The following is a 22,648-nucleotide window of genomic DNA, read 5'->3' on the forward strand; positions in this document are numbered from 1 at the left end:
GTGAACGGAACAAAGTCCTGAAACGAGCATGATACAAAAACACATGTCATTGGATAGCATGAAACACACTAACAAAGAAAACGTTTTAGATAGATAGATAGATAGATAGATAGATAGATAGATAGATAGATAGATAGATAGATAGATAGATAGATAGATAGATAGATAGATAGATAGATAGATAGATAGATAGATAGATAGATAGATAGATAGATAGATAGATAGATAGATAGATAGATAGATAGATAGATAGATAGATAGATAGATAGATAGATAGATGCACTCATATATAGTTTTACATAATAATAATATTCAATTTATATTTATATTATTTATCTTTAGGACACTCAAAGACGCTTAAAATAAATACATTTAAAAATAAATACAAACACTCTATATCTATCTATCAATCTATCTTTATATGGTTTTTTTTTGCATGTTATGTTTATTATTACTATTTTAGGTCACTTATGGTTTTAATGTATTTACCTCAATAAAGATCAATAAAGTGTATGCTGTTTTATTTTATTCTGTTGTATAAAATATTCACAAAGTTTAAGAAAATGTTTTTGCGTATAGGTCAAAGCTTCAAACTGCTGTAAAATGTACATGACTTCCAGATCCTCAGACAAAATGCTGCAGAGATCTGTTAAGCTTGGCTTGGGAAAATATTACAAGACCATTATTTTTCAGCACAAACTGAATCCAAGGAATGTAAAACAAACATGCAAAAAGGAAGTTATATATCAACTCAGTGTCAAAATACTAACAGGTTGTCTGCATGGGCGTAAAGTTATCCCAGATGCACAGGAAGACTAGATCTTCCATGACAAATCCACCTTTGAGTCTAAGGAAGCGTGATGTGCCAAAAATGAAAAAGGCTGAGGCTGTGATAAATCTAGAATCTGGGATTGCAACATAATGGATTCAAACAGTCTGCATGTCATGGGTTATTTGAAATTGTTTGAAGGTATGACTAAAGCAGGTGTATAGTGTTACATTACTGTTTTACTGAATTATTCGGAGCTCAATTAACTAAGTATTCACTTTATATTGCATAATTATTAATTCCCCTTAAAGCTGCAGCAGCAACTTTTATGAACAATATATTTTTTACATATTTGTTGAAACTGTCACCACGTTGTGACAGTATGAGACAGATAATCTGAAAAAAATAGTTGCTCTGCCTTCTCCCACTAACTGGAAACAGTAAATGAGAGTCTTAGCGTTGTCAATCACCACGTGTGCACGCTGCTAATCCTCCCTTCAGCTTTCTTTCTTGTTTTTTACTATACTACTGGGTTTTCCTGTCAGCAGAGCTTGCCTTGAATGCTAAGGCTAGTTAGCGTAGCCACCGATGATGACAGAAGTTTTCCGCCATTAGCACATTCTCAAGGATGATTGGCAGCACAAAGACAAGACTGAGCAGTAGCAGGATCTACTTCAATGTTGCCTTTTGAAATCTTTTTAGACCCTCCTTAAATAAAAAAGTAAAACTTTCTCATGGAGGCGTCATATAGTGTTTTTATTATGAATTTTGCAATGTTTTCTGACACTTTTCAATAACAATTACTCAGCATAATCCATGTCGGCATTGTATCATTAATTACAGGTAATGTTCAAATAGTAACATAGTAATAATATAAGTTTTTAACCAATGCAATTTTTATTCCTTCTTAACGTGACACTCGAAAACAACAGGCCTTTTATTTATTTTTTCACTGAGAGCCTTATAGCACTGCACATTAATAGGCTACACAGACAGACAGCAAGAGACACGGAGGGAGAGGTGAGGGGAGAAAGGCTGGGAGGGAGGGGAAGGTGAGGAGAAGCACACAGTTGTACATTCACTGAACCAAAGATGACAGATGGAGCGGGAAGGAAACAGAAAAACACCAAAACAAAACAACAAAAAACAATTTATTTTTAAATGTGGACAAAAAATAAAATCCCCCGATGAAAGAAAATGAGCAAGACATATTGAAATATCACAACAATGTGCCCTCCGTTTTTTTGTTTTTTTTTGGTGATGCAAATTCTTAAATTACAACAATATTACACACAAATCAGGATACACTCATCAAGCCAAAGATGATCATCCTTATCACTAATACTACTCTTTATTATAGCTATCATCATTATACTATTTTCTGATTCTGGAAAGGTGATTCCTTAAATGGAAAAATAAATCATAATCTGCTCCCTCTCAGAAATGTGCAGTAAAAGAGAAAGAGTGAATGCATTGATAAGAACAACAGCAATAACAATAATATCGCAATAGTCATTGTTGTATGTACAGAAAAATTCATTACAATCAATACAATCAAAACTGCCCAAGCTGAGCGGACATTCTGGAAACAGCAGGGGTCGTGGGGGTCATGGATGGTGCTTGTGTGTGTTTGTGTTTGCAGTACAGTGTAGCGAGTGAAACAGTGACATGAGAGTCATTTATATGGAGGTCAGAGAGGTCAAGGTGCTGTTTTCTTATTTTGTGTCACAAGCTGCAGCGCTGCAAAGACTCCAGTTTGAAGCTGAAACTTTAACGACGTCAATTTTTGCACGTAGGGGCTTTTATTTTGGAGTATTGCAGCAGGAGTGCTTGTGTTGGATGTTGAGGTCTGTGGTTGGTTATCAGGAGATCAATACAGAATACTGCAAAGTAAACCAGTCTTACACTGGATCTCATAGGTGAACATCCCCTCCTATAATTCAGATTATTCTTCACCTCTGTGACATTTATTCTGTAAATTCAACAAAGCTGCAGTAATATGGTTTTATCCCCATACCATGAAACAACACGTCTTTTTTTTGTTGCTTCAATTTCAGGTTTAATGCACATACCCTCAATTACAGTGGATCTAATTAACCATAAATAAATAAAAAATAGAAGATATTTTTATCTCTTGGTTACAGCCACAGTTTGTATTTTATAAAGCAGCTCATTGGTGGCCAGAGTTGGGTAGTAACTAGTTACATTTACCTCAGTAACTTTTTGGACAAAAATGTACTTTTAGGAGTATTTTTACTATTCTTTACTCTTACTTGAGTAAATTGTTTGGATACTCTACCAAATCTGAGTAAATTCCCTGAATGAAGAACAAACTTTCTTTCAAAATTTAACCAGACACAGACCTGCAGTTTTTGTTAAAGTTTATATTTAATCAAATAAATTTGGAAATTAAGTTTTGTGCCTGATTTTGATATTTTGTAATCATATTCATATGAATTATTTTCAGTTTGATCTTTAAAATACCAACATTTCCACACAACTTTATATTTTGGTTTATTTGCTGATGTAATTTTTAGATATTCAATCCAAAAATGACACTGAGTACTTGAGTAGCATTTTTACCAAATACCATTTTACTCTTGAGTAGTTTCCTGCTACTTTTTTTTACTTTTACTGGAGTAAATATGTTGAAGTGGTACTACTCTTACTTGAGTACAGTTTTTGAGTACTCCACCCACCTCAGGTGGAGGCAGCATAATGCTGTGGGGTTTTCATCTAGAGAGACTGATCTATTCTTTTTAAACTCTTCCAAATGGCAGTCAGCTCTGATCCAAAATCTTCATGTGTGATGAAAAGCTGAAGATCAAGATGGATTTTATTTCTCAGCATCACAGAAAGCACTGAAATTAAAAGACGCTCCTAGATTCCAGGAACCGGAGTTATGCAGTGAGATTATTGCATCTTTCTTGTTTGTTTTTCAGTTGAATTTTACAGCTTAAATGTCTTTGGTGGTAGAAAAAGTTTTGAAATGTGTTTTAACGGGGGTGTGTGCACCTTACAGATCCACTTTATTACATAAATGGAAATGAAACTGCAAGGACATTGAGGTGTTTCCTTTGAATAGCTAAGTGCGTCTAATCTCACTGCCTTCACTCTGTGGTTAGAGGAGATGAGAGGGAGAGGACAGCTTGTGCACAGACTTTCTGAGTCTAACAAAGAGGTTCAAAGATGTGTCGGGATCAAGGATTGTGTCTTTGCTTAAGGATCGACTCAAAGCCTTGTTCCAGCTGACATTTTGCTTCATTCTTCTCATTAACAAAGGATAGAATACAATCAATATTTTTCTTGATGATTAAACAGTCCCTTTCAACCAGCGTTACACTATACAGACACCGATTTCTGCTTTAGAACGAGTGCACCACAAACGATTCTGGTGGAGGGGGTTTGTTTAGGCGGGTAAATTACATTAACTGTACACATTGTGCCATTGAACATTTAAGTGGAGAACAACAGCCTGTTGTCGGCTATAGGTCACATATGGCGTTTGAGCGTCAAGAGTATTACGGTGATTGTGTTGTGCGAAGTGTTTGTAAGCATACATTCCTTATACTAGTGGCGTCAGTTTGATATTAAAAGTGTCGGAGTGTGTGACTGGGGAGCTGATTTATGGAGAGATGTGGCTCAGTAGCGGCGGGCGTTTCCGTCTCTGCCCTCCTTCTTGATGATGATCCGCTGGTCGTCGCTTGCGTCGTCAGGTGACTCCGCTGCCTCCTCTTCCTCCTCCTCTCCATCGCCCTCCGTGTCGGCGGAAATGCCCATACGGGATTCGTAGGACTGGGAGAAAACAGGAGGGCGGAGTGCATAAACGAAAAAATAAATCGATTTATCCAGACATCAATCAACGGGAAATGATCTCTACCTCCATTGGGTTGACGATGATGGTGAGCGCCGAGTCGTCCCATTGGTTGCTGCCCTCTTTAGCCCCGCCCCTGGAGCCTTCACCTCGGCGATGGATCGAGCGAATTCGGAAGACACCGAGGATCACCATGACAACAAGGAAGCCCACACAGACCATAATGATGACGGTGGCTGCTCCTGGAACCACTAAAAGAAATGAAGAAAAAGTGTAATAATTCCCCATGTCTTTTGTAAACGTTTTGAACATGAGCATCTGAAAAGTGTGGTGTGTATTTAAATTTAACCCCTTTATTCTGATAACTCTATTTAAAAAAAGAACAATGCAGAGAACAGTCCTTTGTAGTCCTCTACTTGGTAGATGAGTAAAGGTATGTTCAGAAAACTGTAGACGTCCTCTATCCAATCTTACCGAGTTTGAGTTTTGTGTGAAAGAGAGTGGGCAAAAAAGAATAAGTTGCATCTATGTAGACGTGCCAACTAAGAGACAAACAGTGAATCTGAAGGCGATGAATGGAAATGCCACACTGCAACCTCCTCACTGTCTTAAGAGCCAATTTTACCCTCAGTCCAGCTAATTAAACACATTTCAGGCTGCAAATGTTACTTGGCCTTTTCAATAAAAAAACGGACATCTTGGTGGACATCTACATTAAAAATGTCTTTTTAAAAAAGAACCATCAATTTATTCCTATTTTTTAAATTTATTTATTTGTAGTGGACTTTATTTTACAGTAATGCAACAGAAAGAAGGCAGAGAGAAAGAGGGAAAAACACGCGGCAAAAGGAAACAAACTTTGGACAGCAGCCACTGCGACACGCAATGCTGTTATTTTTAGGTTTTTAAGTAAAGAAAAACATAAAACTTCTGCAAAAAGAGGCTGAATAAATTTCCTTCTATGGAATGTTGATATTGATAGAAAATTATGTAAATAATTGGCAAGAAAAATAGATTTTAAAAAGCATTACTGGCACTTTTACTGTCATTCATTCATTGGAAATTCAATAGATGTATATCTTGAAAAACAAAAACAGCTCAAACCCACATTTGTTGGTTTATGTATATTAAAAATGGTTGTTTCTTAATCATTCTTAGCTAGAGTTAATAAGACCCTATACCAGAAGATGCAAAGAGCCATTCAAGGTTCTTGAGCCGCAGGTTGCAAACCCTTCGTTTATCACAACATTAAAATACATCAGAGTTTATTGTTATGATGTGAGAAAATGTTCCTGGGGTTTTAATTTTCTGGCTGCTGCTGATCTTTATAAGATACACGTGTCAATGTATCATCAGTACAATCAACAAAAGGCCTGAAAAGTTGTCCTGCTGGTTTAAATTACCTGAATGAAATTTACCTCAATGGATCTACATTATTAAGATTTCAGCTCAAACACAAGAAGGTACTGCCAACTATGTCACAAAATGAGGGTTTCTATTCCTGTGAATAGAAACAGATCCATTAATATCCTGGTGACTCATAGAGACGTTTATGGAAATGCTTTAAGTTTAAAGATGTATTAATAGACCAGTTCTTTAGATGGCCATAAACCAGCTGAGAGATCATTAAACATGAGACAACTTGTTCTTTTATCTCTATTCAGGACAGATTAAATGCTTTTGTTTCTTGATTCAATCTTAATGAAAGTCAAACATGTTTATTGATATGTTGCTACTATCAGCCTGTTCCTCTGAGAAAACATTTATTGAAAAAAGGCAAAACTTTCCATCTAGACAACATGAAATGTGACTGAAAAGTTAATTTGATTATTATTTAGCTGCATCACTGAAAGGCAAGACAGAGAAATAAACAGTAGAAATTTAGCAACTTTGTTATAATAACATTAACATTTTTAAGTATTGAGAAAAACGTTAATGTTAAATCTTTGGTTTTACATTATTGGTTGTTCACTCTGAGTGTCTCTTTTGTCTCCACATACGAACCAACTCCTGCAGCATTCCTCCTCTGCTCCTCATTTTGACTTGCAGGTGCTTGACAACAGCTTTGATCTGTTCACCAGTTTACATTTTTAGAAATTCCAGTGATTCTTCACTCATTTTGCTATATGTGTTGGCTCTGCAGCGTTTGAAAGCTGAACCAGCCGTTTGCCTCAGTCAGGATGCTCAATCCGTCATCAATAAGCCTTCCTGCAACTCTGCCTGCTCACCTGTTTGACCCAAACCCTCTGTCAACCTCCAGGATTTAGCTGCATCTCAGTTTGGGTTTCACTGTTTGGTATTCAGTTCAGAAAGCCTGGCTGCCCTCTGCAGGCCTCTGCGATCCACTCAATGTCTCACCTGGGAGTCGTGCATGGAGGCCCAGCCTAATGTCAAATCTTTCTGGCTGATTTTCAGAGTATTATTGTGTCAGTCATTTAAAACAATAACAAGATCAACCACCACTTTTTCATGAATGCTGAACCAGCTGCCTGGGATTGTAACTAAAGCAATCTTTAATTTACGCTACACATTTCTTATTAGCATTTTCTGTTTAGTAAAGCTTGTATTTTACTTGTTGATATTTAAAAGAGACCTATTATGTAAAATTCATATTTTGCATGCTTTTGTACGTCCATTTGCGTCTCAATAGCCTCTAAAAACAGCTCAAGCACTTAGAAAGAACCCAGCTGGTGACTGGCAATAAGTTACTGTTTTTTGGTGTCTGGAAAATTACTTGTTTTAAAAACCTTCAGAATGTAATGCATCAAATCAGCAGGCACGTGCCGTTACCTAGCAACACCAGCAAAGCCCAGTCCGTCACATAGCAACCCCACCTAACATTTGGTCAGCTGGTTTTACCGCTACACATTTGTCTTTTCCAATGGCTGCTGGAAAAGACAAGTGTTTTGATGTCTAATTACCATCCAGAAACCACTTGCTGCATTCTTGCTTGTTGTGCAGAAAGCTCCACTTCTGCTTTTCAAAGATGTACGTGTGCATAACTGTGTCTCTGTTTTCAGCCATTTTCATGTGCAAGAGTTTGGAAGTGTGGCCAGCAGCAACCTATTTCAATTTAAAGTGACAAGACACCATAAACAGCTCATTCTGAGAAGAGCTTAACATATCCAGAACTGACCAGACTAAAATCTTATTACCAAAGAATAATTTTGTGTAAAAAAGGTAATGAACGTGTTTTGTATAGGTCATAGACATGTACTAAACTATTCTAGGAAGCATAATAGGTCACTTTAATAAATTTCCTGCTACATCATGGAAGGTTTAAAGAACGCTTTTAGGGTAAGAAATGAGTTGTCAATCAGGCGGTTAAGGGAATATTACCTGAGTTGCGGTGTGGGTTCGGCAAGGTGTGTCCACTCAGCTCTCCAGAATGATGAGATGGATGGAGGAACTGCTGCTGTGAGGCCAGCAGGTGGGAAGGGTGGTATAGGCTTTCCAAAGAGTGGAGGAAGTTCACCTGAAAGTAGTGAAAACGTTACAAACTTTACAACTTAGAAAGTTAATATAGAACATTCATTATAAGACTATCATCAGCTTTCCAGCTTTTGTTGGAAAAATGCTTCGAAAGGTCAAAGCTAAGATCTGAAAGCTGTTATGGATGTTGTGTGAGTGATGTTCCTCACTACCTCCAGAGTCAACTCATTGCTCGTGTATCTGCCATTCATCTCGGAGCACGACAGGCGGAACCGCCTCTCGAAGCGGCCAGAGCCTTTGGCCAGGCGGTACCGGACTGAGCGGAGGACGTCCTCGTACACAGAGATGGATTCAGCACCTGGAGGAGATGGATAGGAAAGAAGATCCCAGAGGCAAGAAAAGGAAGACAGGGAGAATATGTTTGGACAGTCACAAGAGAAAAAAATATCCTGCCCTGCAAAAACATTCATACACCCTGAACCTTTTCACTTTCTACTGGGATTTTACATAGCAGAGCAACACAAAGCAGCAAATCCAGGCCTTGGAAGATGAATGAAAGTAAAGGTGATTTTCCTTGAAAAAATGTCAGTGTGGTGTGCGTATGTATTCAGCATATTTTGCTTCCAAATATAAACTCTGAATACAGCCAAATGCCTTCAGAAATCACCTAATTAGTGAAACATGAACATGAAACAATGTGTGCTAGAAAACTAACATAGAGCACAATGATGCGTTAAAATGGGCTAGAACTGGGCAATATGGCTGAAAAACGGGTCAAGATGTAAGCATTTCATTTCAGTCGATATTAATAATTATTGATTTGTTTATTGTTTTAAGTATCTGGAATACAGCCAAACTGGCAGTGTGACCTTTCCTGTTTTATGCGCAGTTTTCATTTCACACTGCTCACCGCACAGTATTCTGGGAGATGTAGGCAGAGGGAAGAGTTTAACCGCTCAACCTCTCAGCAAACTAAGCAGGGTTAGTGGCATCTACTAACTCACTCTCTCTCTGGTTGCCTAGCAGCTCGCCCACTCTTTGGTTGCCTAGCAACTCACTCAGTCTTTGGTTGCCTAGCTACGACTTGTTGACCAACTGGCACAGTGGTAGTTTAAGGTTTCACCACTGTGCCTCGTAACGGCTTAAAAATAAAAAAAATAAAAATAATGATAAAAAGACAACTTTGTGGAGTAAAAACTTTTAATAAAACAGGAAAGTCTGGCTGTATTTCAGTTATTTATAACAAAAAACTAATCATTAATTACCCCTAGCCAGTTATCAACTTCGACTGATATGAAATATCATAATACGTTTTTCAGCCATACCGTCCAGCCTTCCTACATGCTTTGTAAAATTATCTTCTTTGTGAATCAATAAAGGTAAAATAATTAAAAAAATGTACTGCAGAGCAGCGGTACCTGTAATTGCGATGTAAGCGGTGGTATTGATGATATCCAGTCCTCGCTCTCGCACAACGTCCATGTCTACCAGAAGCTCCTCCCGCTCTGGATTCAGCTCCTCTCCCAGCGGCTGCACCTCACATCCGTCCAAAGTGTGAGCCACGGCATCCGACATCAGAGCTAAGAGGCGATGCAGAATATTAATAAAACAAACATAAACGTTTCTGAGAAGAAATTAAAAGACTTTTCAAGAATTACTGTATTTTCTGCACTATAAGGCGCACAGCATTATAAGGCGCACCTTCAATGAATGGCCTATTTTAAATCTTTTTTCATATATAAGGCGCATAGAATAGACGCTTCATTTTGGGTTGCCAATTTGTTCTGTAGTCTATTATTACACATCCACATTTGTAAAGAAGTGGTCCCGAGTACTTTACATAGCAGGCTGCCCCAATCATTGTTTCACTCACGGTGTTGGTGTTGCGATATTGTGCCCAACTGCTTTCTGGGTAACACAGACCAACCGACACGCTGCCGCCGCAGTCTGTGTCTCTCTTCCCCTGCCCCTCCGCCCCCCGGCTTTAAATGTATTATTAAACTTTATTAACAAACCAGCGTTCTGACAACTATCCCAGCATGCATCGCGCACTTCTTCTTCTACGGGGGTCAGCGGCTGGCTGCTTACCGTAGTTGCTAGACTTGTTGTGGCTCAATATTGGTCCATATATAAGGTGCACCGGATTATAAGGCGCACTGTCGGCTTTTGAGGAAATTGAAGATTTTTAGATGCGCCTTATAGTGCGGAAAACATGGTATAAACATTAAATCTCCATATCTTTGCTCACCTCCGCCCTCCATGCCCTGTGCAGCCGTGTTGACAGCGTGTGACAGTGAGCAAACGATCCGCAGCTCCGGGAAGAGGGGGACGCCGCGGGGTCCTTCAAACTCAGGGGCCGGACGGGCCAGATGTGGGCCAACCCCAGACAGAGAGATCTGAGGGGCGTCGGGCTGGAGAACCACCAGGTATCCCTCCAGCTGTTTCAGTGACAGGCAGCTTTCCTCATTGAAACACCTGCAAGAGAATTACAAACAAGAAAGCAGAGTTATTTTACAGCCTTTGAATGGAGTATTCAATCAACCATTTAAATGTATTGAAACATGTGTTTAACACTAAAATAACATATTTACTGCGGTAGGACATTTCAGTGTTTGTGTTCTACCATCACAAACGCAAATTTGGATTTTGACAGGAAACATAAGATCACATGTTACCAGAGGAGGGTAGAGTACCCAAAACATGTACTTATGTAAGAGTAGCACTACTTCAACACATTTTTCCTGAAGTAAAAAGCAGCCATCCAAAAATTACTGAAGTAAAAAGTACTTTGTTAAAAGTCTACTCCAGTACTGAGTAACTGATCAAACATAAATAAATAGCAAAATCAGGAAAAAGAAAAATTTTTCCAAATTAATTTTTAAAAATTTAAGAAACTTTAACAAAAACTGCAGGTGTTTTTGTGTCTGGTGAAGTTTTGATTAAAACAAGTTGTTTGTTCTTCATTCAGCGAAGTCACTCACAGAGTGTAGAGTATCCAGAAATTTTACTGAAGTGAGAGTAGAAATGCTTCTCCTAAGTAAAAGTAAAAAGTAAAGTTGTAGTAAATATTCTCTGTTGCTGGTGGATTAGCTTGGCAGCTCTGAAACATTTCTCTTATTTTGTGTGTTTTTATCCTCTCTTAGATTAAAGTAGGTCATATAAATCTGAATTAGACCGTTATAATAATCCACATCTTTACATTTGGGAACCAAACATACACTTGGAAACTTTACGTTCTCATCTACACTGTAAAAAAACGTCTCTAATTTACAGCTAATTTACCAGCTGTGATTGCCAGACTTTTACCACATTTATACAGTAGGATTCTGACAACCACAGCTGCTGATATTTGACCATAAATTAGTAATGTTTTTTGTTTTTTTTTACAGTGCATAAAAGAGCCTTTATCTTTTGATAAACTCTCTCAATAGACAGGAGTTATTATTTTCTGTATTTATCAAGACTTAAAGTTGAAGGAAATAGTCTATTTTAATATATTTAAGGTCACTATCAGTTTATTAAAAAACATTTTTGTAAATGTTTGGCCTAGTAGCATTTTAGTCCTATGTTTGCAGCTATGACTGTTTGCTTTTTGCTATTTTTCCTAGTTTATTATCTGTATTGTATTTTAATTGGGTTTTGATATATGTTCAATCAATCAATCAATCAATCAATCAATCAATCAATCAATCAATCAATCAATCAATCAATCAATCAATCAACCAATCAATCAAATTTTGTTTGTATAGCACATTTCAGCAGCAAGGCATTTCTTAGTGCTTTACATAATAAAAAAACAGCATGTGACATTGAATAAACAGTAAGAAAGAGAAAGAGATTTTGAGAAAAAACAAAAAGATTAAAAAAGATAAAAACATTAACACCCGTACCCCTTTCAGGACTTCAGTTAATCGTCGTTTAAACGTTGTTGTTGCTATGATTCGTACCTGTCAGTGTTACTCCCAGTCTTACCCAGCATGCACCGGGTAAAAATCTCTTGCATTAAGAGATTTTTAATCTAAAAGGTTACATACATTCATGCATTTTGTTAATCAGGAACAAGTGTACAGCGATTATGTTTTTTGTTATTTCCAAGGTTTATTTAAATTCAGCTTGTATTATTTATATAGCGGCAATTCAAAACACGTCATCTCAAGACATTTTACAAGACAAACAGATCGAGTTATGTAAATTATTAAAATACAAGACATTTTCTCTTCTTTCCAAATGCAGTTAACTCAATAAAAGGTGAAATTTATGTTTTCGGCACTAAAGAGACAGTTTAGATATTTTAAAAACCAGTGAGACTGATTGGGTTAAACTGTGTACAGTGTTTATATATACCCAGAAGGATGATGATGATGATGATAAGACTGTTTATTCTTTAATTAACCATATTATTGTGGCAGAAACAGAAACCTTCATTTATTTATTTTTTGTTCATTTATAGCTCCTTATGGTCTGGTGATAAGGGGAAGACAATTTGTCAGCCTTTAAAATTAAACCAAACATATCAGTGAATCTACTGTTGTGCGTTTCGGTTTTCCGGATGCTGCAGCGAATACCGACTAAATTTGGGAATCTTTCTTTGGCTTTAATTTTTAAAAAGCCCAGAGGCTTATGGGGAGGAGATCAAATCGGTGCTGAACATGACTTTAGGCAAGCGTCTCTGACAGCTCACTCCTCCTCTTCCCATGTGCACCAACATCTTTAAGCAGAGTGTGTGACATGCTAAACGAAATCCTCACAGTTTATCAGTGTTGGTTTTATTTTACTGGTTAAACAGTGTCACCTTGATGTTAGGATTTAACTCCAAGCAGAATAGCTGCAGAAAGCAAGGCAGAGTATTAAAAAAACAACCTATTCCCCTACTCTGCTTTTCCACTGTGACCACGTCGCCGTTTATCTGTTGTGATGCTGAAAATAACAAATATGCAAACATTTCTGTTGCATAAAATGTAATTTTCCTGCAGGAAGAAGAGAAAAACACTGAGTCAATGACAAATTGCTACAATTTCTTTACCAGTTTGCCCTAAAATTCACCATCATATGTGAAAGGGTATTAAGCTGATTAAGTGGTGTGAGTGTGTGTGCTATATATCCACTATCAGAGTAAGCAGCTGCTTCTATCGGCCTCTCCAGAAGGGCCTGCTGTTCAGCCATCTGGTTGACTCCTGGGCTCAAATCAGTCTAAGCTTTACACACGCAGTAAAACATGGCAAAGTGAAGAAAAAAAAAAAGTACTCTCCTTGAGCAGAAAGCGAAGAGGGGGAAAAAAATCTGTCCATGCCCTTGAATCCCTGAGATCTTTAAATTGTCAGATAAAAAAAGCCCTCAGCTTGATGCATGGCTTCATAATCATCTTAATCTTATAAAAACATGCGACTAAAACATTCATGTCTAAAGATAGCAGTGAAAATATCTGCACAGGCTGCTAGTGAAAGTGCCGGCTGGCTGTGCCCTACAGGGAAGCAGCAGAAGCTCGGGAAAAGTTTTTCCTTCGTTCAGATTCTCTCATGAACTTTGCTGCCACATCCCATCCCCCAATCATAAAAACTCACACTTCAGACTCTAAAACTAGAGAAAAATAGCTAATATAATAAGTTTCTCCACATGTACAGTCAGTAAAACATCTGTAAAGTTAAAAAAAAAAAAACAGCTGGAACAGGATACGGATTTGCACAGTCTCTCAATGTTTATGTGCAGTCAGGGCCGGCCCAAGCCTTTTCACCGTCCAAAGCAAATTTTAATTTGAGGCCCCCATTCCAACATGTCAACACCAGATACTTCATTATTCTTTGGCAACTCCATTTGTGTAACATACCTACTACTATTTAGCGTAATGTGCAATTATCTGACATCCTACCGGTGTCATTATAGCCTTTCATTTTAACCTCACAGGAGTAGCAAGCAAGAAAAGATGCTCTAATTTATTCACATTTTGAAATGCAAAGTGGTATTTAAGTGTGACATGTTAATTTAACTATTGGAAGTAACGTTTGCAGACAAACACTGAATTAACAGTAAACAAGTTAGCAGGTTTAATATATTTTGTTTGTAAAATTTGGAAGAGATGCGTAAAATGTGCAATCTATCACTATGGAGTAAAATTGAATGATGCTTTTGGGCCCCAGGCAGCCGCTTAGCTCACATGTGCCTTGGGCTGGCTCAGTATACACAAAATGTGCAATGTGAGCTAGAAGCAGCAGATGATTGGAAGCTCATGCAGTATTTGATCAATTATGTATTTAGCACACAAATTTGATATGTAGGGGGTTTTTAGTTGGCATAGCAACACAAATAAATAACAACCATAAATATATAAATAAGGAAAACTTTCTTTCATTTTAGACATTAAAGCTAAAAGTCCATAGAAATGTAAAGATAAATGATTTATTATTTAACTTTAACACACATTCACCTTAATTCATAAACAGGCTCCACCTGCTGCTGACTGTCAAAGATAAAGTTACTTGAAGGCAAACCAGAGAGGTCAGATATTCTTTGTTATCTTCTGCTAGTATATATCTCTGTTCGACCTTTACTGCACACAAGTCATTATCTCAGCCGAGTCAAGGTCCGCTTTAGATGGACTCAGTGTGAAGCGAAGAAGCAGCAGTGCAACACACAAAGGGGTCATTTATTTTGACAGCTGAGGAAAAGTAAATGTTTGGTATTTAATTAAACTATTAGTGAATCTTTTCATCAGATCTGTGCTGAGGCCGACTGCCCATTCAATGGAAAAATGCAACTCTGAGAGAATCAGGCGCTCTTCCTTTCTTTTGCCCTAATTACACTCTAAATAAAATGCATAACATACATTTTACACAGATAAATCAACCTGGCTGCCGTTAGTGGCTCCATGCGACTTCACCAACTTTCAAGGTCAGCTTATTATTAGCAACTTTGGGCTTATCTTTTTCTAAAGTTGCTTGTAAATCTCATGAGTTGCTGGTGTTTTGGGCTTGTTTTTGAATGTGAGGATGCTTATCTGGCCTTGGCTTTCTTTCTGAGAAAAACACATAAAAACCTGCACCAGCACCCCACAACAAAGCAAACAAGAGCAATTTGGTTGTCTCTTCCACGCCCGCATTTCCTGGTTATTGCGCCTGCCTGAATTGACTCGGCATATCCCAAGAGCCCAGAGTGACAGGCACACGAGTGATGAGACAGCGTGAGAACGAGTCGCAGTAAGTGGAAAAAATATAATAAATAGCGAGGGAAAGAGAGCGTACTGACACGTCTCAAAGGCATGTTGCATTGAGACATATTGCTTCAAGAAATACGTGCCCACCAAGCTAAGAAGCAAAAATTATTAGAGGTGTGCCGATCGATCGGCCACTGATCATAATCGGCTGATTTCCGTGAAAAAGTGTATGATTGGTGATCGCCGATCACGGTCTCTTGTTGCCGATACCGATCACCTGCATCTCATTTCGCAGCCTGCCTGTGCAGCTGGTCTCCTCTTTCCTTCACACTGCGCAAACGCGCAGCAACAAATCCTAGGCGATGTGTAACTATAACGCACTGAGTGAAAGGGGAGGTTTGCGTGTTAGGGCGGAAAATTGAAGCACATCAAAATGCATCAACACAACGAAGCTAATACGACATAAAAACAATGCCATACTTGACAGAGTTTGGCTACATCAAAGCTCACTGCAGTAAAAAAGACATATGGAAGATCAGATAGCAGGTAAAGCAGCGCACAGCTACAAACACTCACCCAGATTAGCATGACGGTCAGAAAGCTAAACAAATAACCTGAAAAATTATTTAAGTTTTCGAGCTGCGATGTAAGACGCTGGTTCTGCTCTCGCTGTTGAACTGCTGCTACGCGCTACAGGTAGTAATATTTGACAGACGGAGCGCCGCTTCTGCTCCACCTGGTAGTGACTCTCACACCGAACCTCTGTTTAAAGCTGCAGCATCTAACCTAAAAATATACATATTAAAACTTTCGCTGTCCTAACATGAGACAGATAATCTCTAAAAAAAATAATTGATCTCCTCCCTGTTCTGCATAATTACTCCGCTCAGTCAGAAACAGCCAATCAGAACTAGCAGTAATCAGCTAGCCGCCATGCTATCAGGAAGTTTTCATTCAGTAACTCTGGATTGTTTGTTGTAATAGATCCTGTATTTGACTTTGAATGTTAAGTTTTATACTTGAATTTTTTGGCAATGTTGAGAGGTTTTATTTTGGCTCTTTGCATTATTTAGCCTCTTCAGAGCCTTCATATGTTATCAGTCTGTTAAAGATAGTATTACCGATAGCAGTACAATTTGCCCAATGCCTGTTTAGTTTAGTTTTCTTCTTGGAAAAAGTTATTAAAAACAAGTTTTTGTCTAAATTAAGGTGAATTCATGGTTCCTTTTTCCACATAATGTAACCGGTAGTGTTTATGATAAAAAATAATAATAATTATGTGATCAGTATCGGTGATCGGTATCGTCAATCGGCCCTCATGGGTGATCGGAATCGGTATCGACAGGAAAAAACCTGATCGGCACATCTCTAAAAAATATATATGGGTAAATAAAAACGGCACCTTTCTGTTCAATGTGATGTGTCTGCAAAATGCACTTTAAAAGCATAAATTATTCAAATAATTTATACTATTTAAAATTGTTATCATAAAAGTGTTTAGAATAATTTTACTGTTGCTAATGTATATTGTCATAGTAAGTGCATATATTTGTGCCAAACAGCCTCTATTTTACACAATAAGTTGTGTTGAGTGTTTCGCTCGATTGTCTCCATAGAGCTGGTTGCTTGTTTCTCACAAGATCTGCCAACACTGGTGAACATTTGCTTCTTCTTTGTTCCCAGCTTTAAAAAAAAAAAAAGCATATTTATGTTTCAATTCCAAAATAATTTAAATTTATTTAACATATTTAGCTGATTTTAGAAGTAATTTGTGTTCCTATCCCTAACCATATATTGTGGAGGTTTTTCTCCTGTGCTTCAGCTAGCTTGAGCTTTTCTTGTTGCTGCTTAAGACACAAAAAGTGACAATTGTGACTATTTAAGCACTTCACTTGTTTTTGTACTTATGATGTGACTACACTTCATTATATCATAAATTCAGACACTTTAGATAATGTGTGATTTCTAATCAAGAAAAAGTCAAATGTAAACAGACAGATTCTCTTGTTAATTTGCTCAACAATAGCTCCGGTTAAATGATAGTTGGCTGTCAGTATTTTATGTTTCTGTCCATATTCTGCGTAAATTAAAACTAATTTACTTATTCAACGTGGACAAAGTCATGACTTTGTATCAAACTGTTTGAAGGCATAGTGAACTTAGTGTACGCAAATTTCTCAATCTGAAGAAAGTAATTAACATTTATCCCTGTCATTATTTTGATATTCAAGTGGAAATAATTTTGGTAAAGGAAGTCTTTAGTTGAATTTATTGACAGTGAGAAAAAAATTGTTTTTGTGAAATGTGTGTAAATATCTTGTTTAAAATGTAAGATCTCTAACATCTTCAATATTTCACTTTCACTTATAACCTGGAACAATTTGTCTTTATTTCGCTGATGTTGATGTAAATTTTGTTGGTGCGTTGTTTGTGCTCTACTTTGACCTCTTTATAAAGCTCTTTAAAGGTCACTGCATGACTCTGTCTTTCATAGGCATTTATATTTGACATATTGCTTTTATCTTTTCGCCTTACGCATTAAGAAAACTCAGGGATCAAAGGTTTCCTTTTTACAGTTAAATTAAATATTCGTTTATCATCAAATTTCCCGGCTACATTCAGTTTTTCTTGGGAGAAGATATGTCGTTTTAAATTTTCTGTGGTGCTGCAAATGATTTAGATTTCATAGAACGTTTTTATTAACGTTCTTCTACCTGAGGGAAGTGGTGAGCTTGAGAGGTCGGACTCCAGGGGTGGCGAAGCGAAGCGAGTTTCTGTAGGTGACCTGCTGAACGGCTCGGTTGAAGCTCTCGATGTCGTCTCCCTCCAGCACCAGCACCGACTGACTGGGGTTCACATGGACCTGGAAGGACAAGTAATCGACATTTTACCATACAAGTTGCCCCTCTGTGAAATCAAATTAGACTTTTAACCTTCAGGTTAATTCAAAGCGACACAAAAATTGAACATGCAGAGCCTTGGAAATGTATTCACATCCTCAGATTTTGACACATCACAACCACAAAATCCCATTTATTTTTCAGTGGATTTTATTTCAAAGGCCAACAGAAAGTAGAAAATAACTATGAAGAAAATGAAAATTATATATAGCTTTCTATAATCTTTCACAAATAAAAATAGGAGAAGCTTAGAGAGTATTTCTGTACAGCTACATTTACTCCAATACCCCATAAATAAAATCCAGTGGAAGCAGCACCCTTGAAGTCATCAGTAACCTCATAGTCTATCAGTGAGACACACAGCAAAGAGGCATGAAAATCTCTAAAACTTTGAATTGTTCTCCCATAATTTGCTGTAATAGTGTACTTCTGGATTATGGGTACTATGGAAAATACACAGTGAAAAAAATCCACCAAGCTGTGTTTTGACAATAAGTTAATGATTTTTGGTGTCTGGAAAATTAGTTGTTTCAAAAACCTCCAGATTGTTAAGTCACATTGAACGGGCCATTACCTAGCAACCCAAGCCAAGCCTAGCCTTGTCAACTAGCAACCCAAGTGGAGCACTAGCACATTTGGTCAGCTGGTTTTAACACTGTATACTCTGTACAATGGCTGCTGGAAAAGACTGATTCAGTTTTTGTTGCAGAAACCACTTGTTGCATTCTTGTTGGTTGTGCAGACACCTCTACTTCTGCTTTTCAAAGATGTACAGTAGCATAATTTGCAGTTTCCAGACATTTTCATTTGAACGTGTAAACGTTGAGTTGCAACTTATTTGATAAGTCGAAACAGTTCCTTCTGATAGCTCAATATAAGTAGAAATGACCAGACTAAAATCTGATTTTCTAAGAACGATTTTGTGCAAAAAATGTAATGATCATGTTTCGTGTATTCTACTGACATATCCTAACATGTTCAAGGAAGCATAATAGGTTACCTAAATTTTAAAATCAACTCTTTTTTATGGTTTAATCCAAACAAAAGTAGAAAATATGTCAGTAGAAATTCAGGCATTTCGTATGTTCACCACCGCCTGCAGCAGCAAACACCTGCAGCTCTCCTGAGGCGTTACCTTCATCCCAGAACCCAGAGTCTCCAGGTCTCCGAAGTCCAGCCCCTCCCTGCAGGCATACAAGCACTCCACCACACTGTGCGGCTCCACGCTGCCAGGACGCACCGTCACCCCTGACAGCAGGCCGTGGTAACCACCCACAAACTTCACTAAAGTGCACAAACACGTGATATTGTCTCACCAGCTTGTAATTTGCACTTTGTTGTTGCATCAGCAACAAGAAAGACAATCAGCTGAGCGTTTCTTTGAAACAAGGGAGGTCACCTGAGTCTTTTCCCTCTGGGATTGTGTTGTTTAGTATCTCCTTCTGCTTCTCTTCGAGTTCTGTTGGGAAAACCACAGAGAGAGGCAGCAAAACAGAAAACAATAAGCCGTACTGAGACAGACACTTCAATGGAACGTGGTGCAAACAGACAAAGGGTGCAAAGATACACAGAAAGCAGGAAAAATACAGAAACAGACTATAAATAAATACCACAAGCATGCAGAAGTGAGAAAACTATAGTGGATCTTCAAAAATGCAACGTCTCCTCATTATCTGGCAGCAGCTGCCACCACGCAGGCAGCAGACACAGTGGATGAAACACTGAACGTGAGTATGTGTGTGTGTGTCTTTTCTATGGTAATTGGCTGCCAGAGCTTCCCATTTTAACGAGCGGTTCTGCTTTAAGTGTCTCTGAGCTGCCTGCCCCCTGTGTTGTTCTGCTGCTCTAAATAATTGATAACTCATTTATATTATTAGGCCTTAAAGACAAGACACAGCAGCCACACTGAGTAAAATGAGGAGCGTGATGTAGTGTGTCCTCACGGTGCGTCATGAGGCGCAGCTGGCTACCTTTGGTGGTGATATTTGTTAAAATGACATTTCAGCTTCGGATGAAATTAAAAATGAAAATACGAACCCCAGCAGGCGCCGATGAGCATCCTCTGACGGGGCGCGGGGTTCGGGATGGCGCCGTTGTCATGGATGAGGGCAGGGTCAAAGGTGACGCCGTCCACATACAGTGTCACTGATGGGAACTGGACACTGAGGGACAGATGATGCCATTCGCTGTCACACACCTGTTGGACGAATATAATACAGGAAAAACAAGAGCTTCAGAAAACCCTGAGGAAACATCTAAGCTTTTTTAATTTTAATTTTAGGAAAAGTAAGACAACCTGCAGGACAAAAATGAAAAACGTCTTCTGGGCAGCTGTATTTTTATGAGGGCTGGGACTTTAACATATTAATTTTAATTTCTTAATTACATCACAATTAGTCACATTTTTTAAGATACAAAAGTCCTGTGACATTTGTATTGTGTTTCTGGTATGGCCATAAATCCGACACACAAACAGTAATGATTCCACTTCCATTGGGCAACTTGGGGTTAATTTTTCCTTCAAAAAACTGATGGGTCTGATGGGACACTGGAAAAGATTGTTGTTGTGTTCAAGTTCCGCTAAATGAAGTTATTCAAAATAGCATCTTAATGCTAAACATGGTACAGCAAGCACAGCTGAATGCTGAGGTCAAAAATATTTTTTCAAAGAAGTTACCTGAATGAAAATGTTTCCTGAAACACTTGCAAGTTGAATAACCCTCTTGCTTTTATGTGCCCAAAAGTAATATCTAAATATCAATGTAAATTTAATTTCATGTAAATATCATTAAATTCAATTAAATTTATTTATGTTTCTCCAATTATATGCAAAAAAGAAACACAGAAGAACTGATCTAGTGGTGTTGAAGAAAAGCAAAAAATTAATGATTACAGGAAGAATCGGGAAAATTGTCAAGTTATCAGTTGGAGACACTTCGAGCAGTTGGCATGCCGATGTGAGTGATGCAAAATGCAGCGCTCAGTTGGTTTCACTCATTTGTGGTTGTTGTTGGAGCACTCTGTTATGATGTCTGCTATGCTATACAGACAAAGCTTCTGTGTAGCATAGCTAGAGATTAGAGACATTTCTGTAGCATTTGCTGAAACCGAAGCAGTGGAAATGTGAACTAAGTTAATATGCTGTCTCTAGCCTGAGTTCTTGCTGTGCTTATTACAAGACTAGATGTGGAGAAAAGCTACAGTATATTTATTTACATAAAGTAGCATATCTCTGTACACCTCTGAAATGAAAGATAGGCAACAGTGTGACAAGACAGCTTTCTTGAACTGTTCATCTGCTGGACATTGTTTTTAAGCGCTGACACTTCTTTGTCTTGATCGACTTTCCTCATTTATTTAGGCACTCACTGTACAACACACTGCCAAGGTTAGAAACAGGACTAGAGTAGAGAAGACAAGAGGAAAAGCAGCAAAAATTCATTAAAAAATATTAAAAGTCTTTACAAAGCTTCAAGGACTCATAATAAAAATCACTTTAGGAACTACAAAAAGCACTGAGTCAATTGAAAGATCATAAGGCAATATTTTGCCTTATTTTAACTGCGGCAAAATAAGGCATTTACTTTTGTTCAAAAGCCAAGTAAGAAATTATCTGCAAGTAAAATACTTGCTTAAATACACTTTCCACATTTTAGTGAACATTTCCTTTGCTCTCAATTGTCCTTGTTTTAGGTTTCTCTATATAAACAAACGCAAAAGCACTGAAAAAATGGCAAGGGAATTATAGAGATAAGGGTGGGGGTAGAGGAGAGAAAGACTGAGGTAACAAGATAACGCAGCTCAGACAGAAGGCTTTAACAAATCTCTGCTATATCAGCTCAGCTTCTTTAATCTGAGCAACTTCAGTCTGTCTGAGACCAAAGCTTCAGACAAAACAACCCTACATCCCCAAAAAACAAGCAGTCATGCATCAAAGTGTTAAAAAAAACAACACAAAAACACTGTGAGAAAAACTGTTATCATTTTTCTGAAGTCAACTTCTAGTTTTGACTTGGAGAACTGGAGACTGACACCCCGACTCTAGAGTCCTGGGCTCTATTATGCCAATTTACGTGAAACCGTAGCTTTTTTTCTTTTAGATAGCCTATGTAAATATCTGGCTTTAACTGTTTCCATCTTATGTTTCATACCAGAGCTATATTTACTTGACTAACTTTTACACCATGCTTTTTATTTTTACTTGAGTCATTTTATTATAAGCTATCGCTACTCTTACTTGAGTGAAACGTCTGGATACTCTCCCCCTTATGAGTAACTTCATTGAAAGAAGTACAAACACATTAACCAAAAATGTGTGACGCAGACCTACAGAACTGATTTCATACGTTTTACATTATAAAATTATGGAAAATATTTACTTTGAAAAGAGTCTTTGCTGTTTAAAATGTGTTATGTTATGATTATGTTCTTTATTTGTATTAATATTAATCTTTAAAACACCACAATTTTCACAAAACTTTATTTTTTCTGTCTGTCTGATGACATCAATGCAAAATTTTGAATTGGATGCTCTGAACAGTTACTTAAGTAGATGTTCTACCAAATACTGTTTACTTTTACTTGAG

General features: G+C 37.7%; 1 protein-coding gene across 2 annotated transcripts in view; it reads right to left on the reverse strand.

Moving 5' to 3' along the window:
- Positions 1–1,506: 1,506 nt before the first annotated feature.
- Positions 1,507–22,648, reverse strand: part of clstn3 (calsyntenin 3) — a 39,261-nt gene continuing 18,119 nt past the window's right edge. For both annotated transcript variants that reach the window (XM_008431401.3, XM_081616970.1), the window contains 10 exons: positions 20,100–20,259; positions 19,462–19,521; positions 19,198–19,346; positions 17,877–18,025; positions 10,264–10,490; positions 9,434–9,595; positions 8,228–8,373; positions 7,923–8,058; positions 4,650–4,834; positions 1,507–4,564 (listed from right to left, as the gene is read on the reverse strand). In XM_008431401.3, the coding sequence (XP_008429623.1) occupies positions 4,412–4,564; positions 4,650–4,834; positions 7,923–8,058; positions 8,228–8,373; positions 9,434–9,595; positions 10,264–10,490; positions 17,877–18,025; positions 19,198–19,346; positions 19,462–19,521; positions 20,100–20,259 (1,527 nt within the window). In that variant the 3' untranslated portion in view covers positions 1,507–4,411. The remainder of the gene's footprint in view (positions 4,565–4,649; positions 4,835–7,922; positions 8,059–8,227; positions 8,374–9,433; positions 9,596–10,263; positions 10,491–17,876; positions 18,026–19,197; positions 19,347–19,461; positions 19,522–20,099; positions 20,260–22,648) is intronic.

The sequence above is a fragment of the Poecilia reticulata genome, chromosome 16 (assembly GCF_904066995.2).
Source record: "Poecilia reticulata chromosome 16, P_reticulata-male-v2, whole genome shotgun sequence".
In the NCBI taxonomy this organism is placed as follows: Eukaryota; Metazoa; Chordata; class Actinopteri; order Cyprinodontiformes; family Poeciliidae; genus Poecilia; species Poecilia reticulata.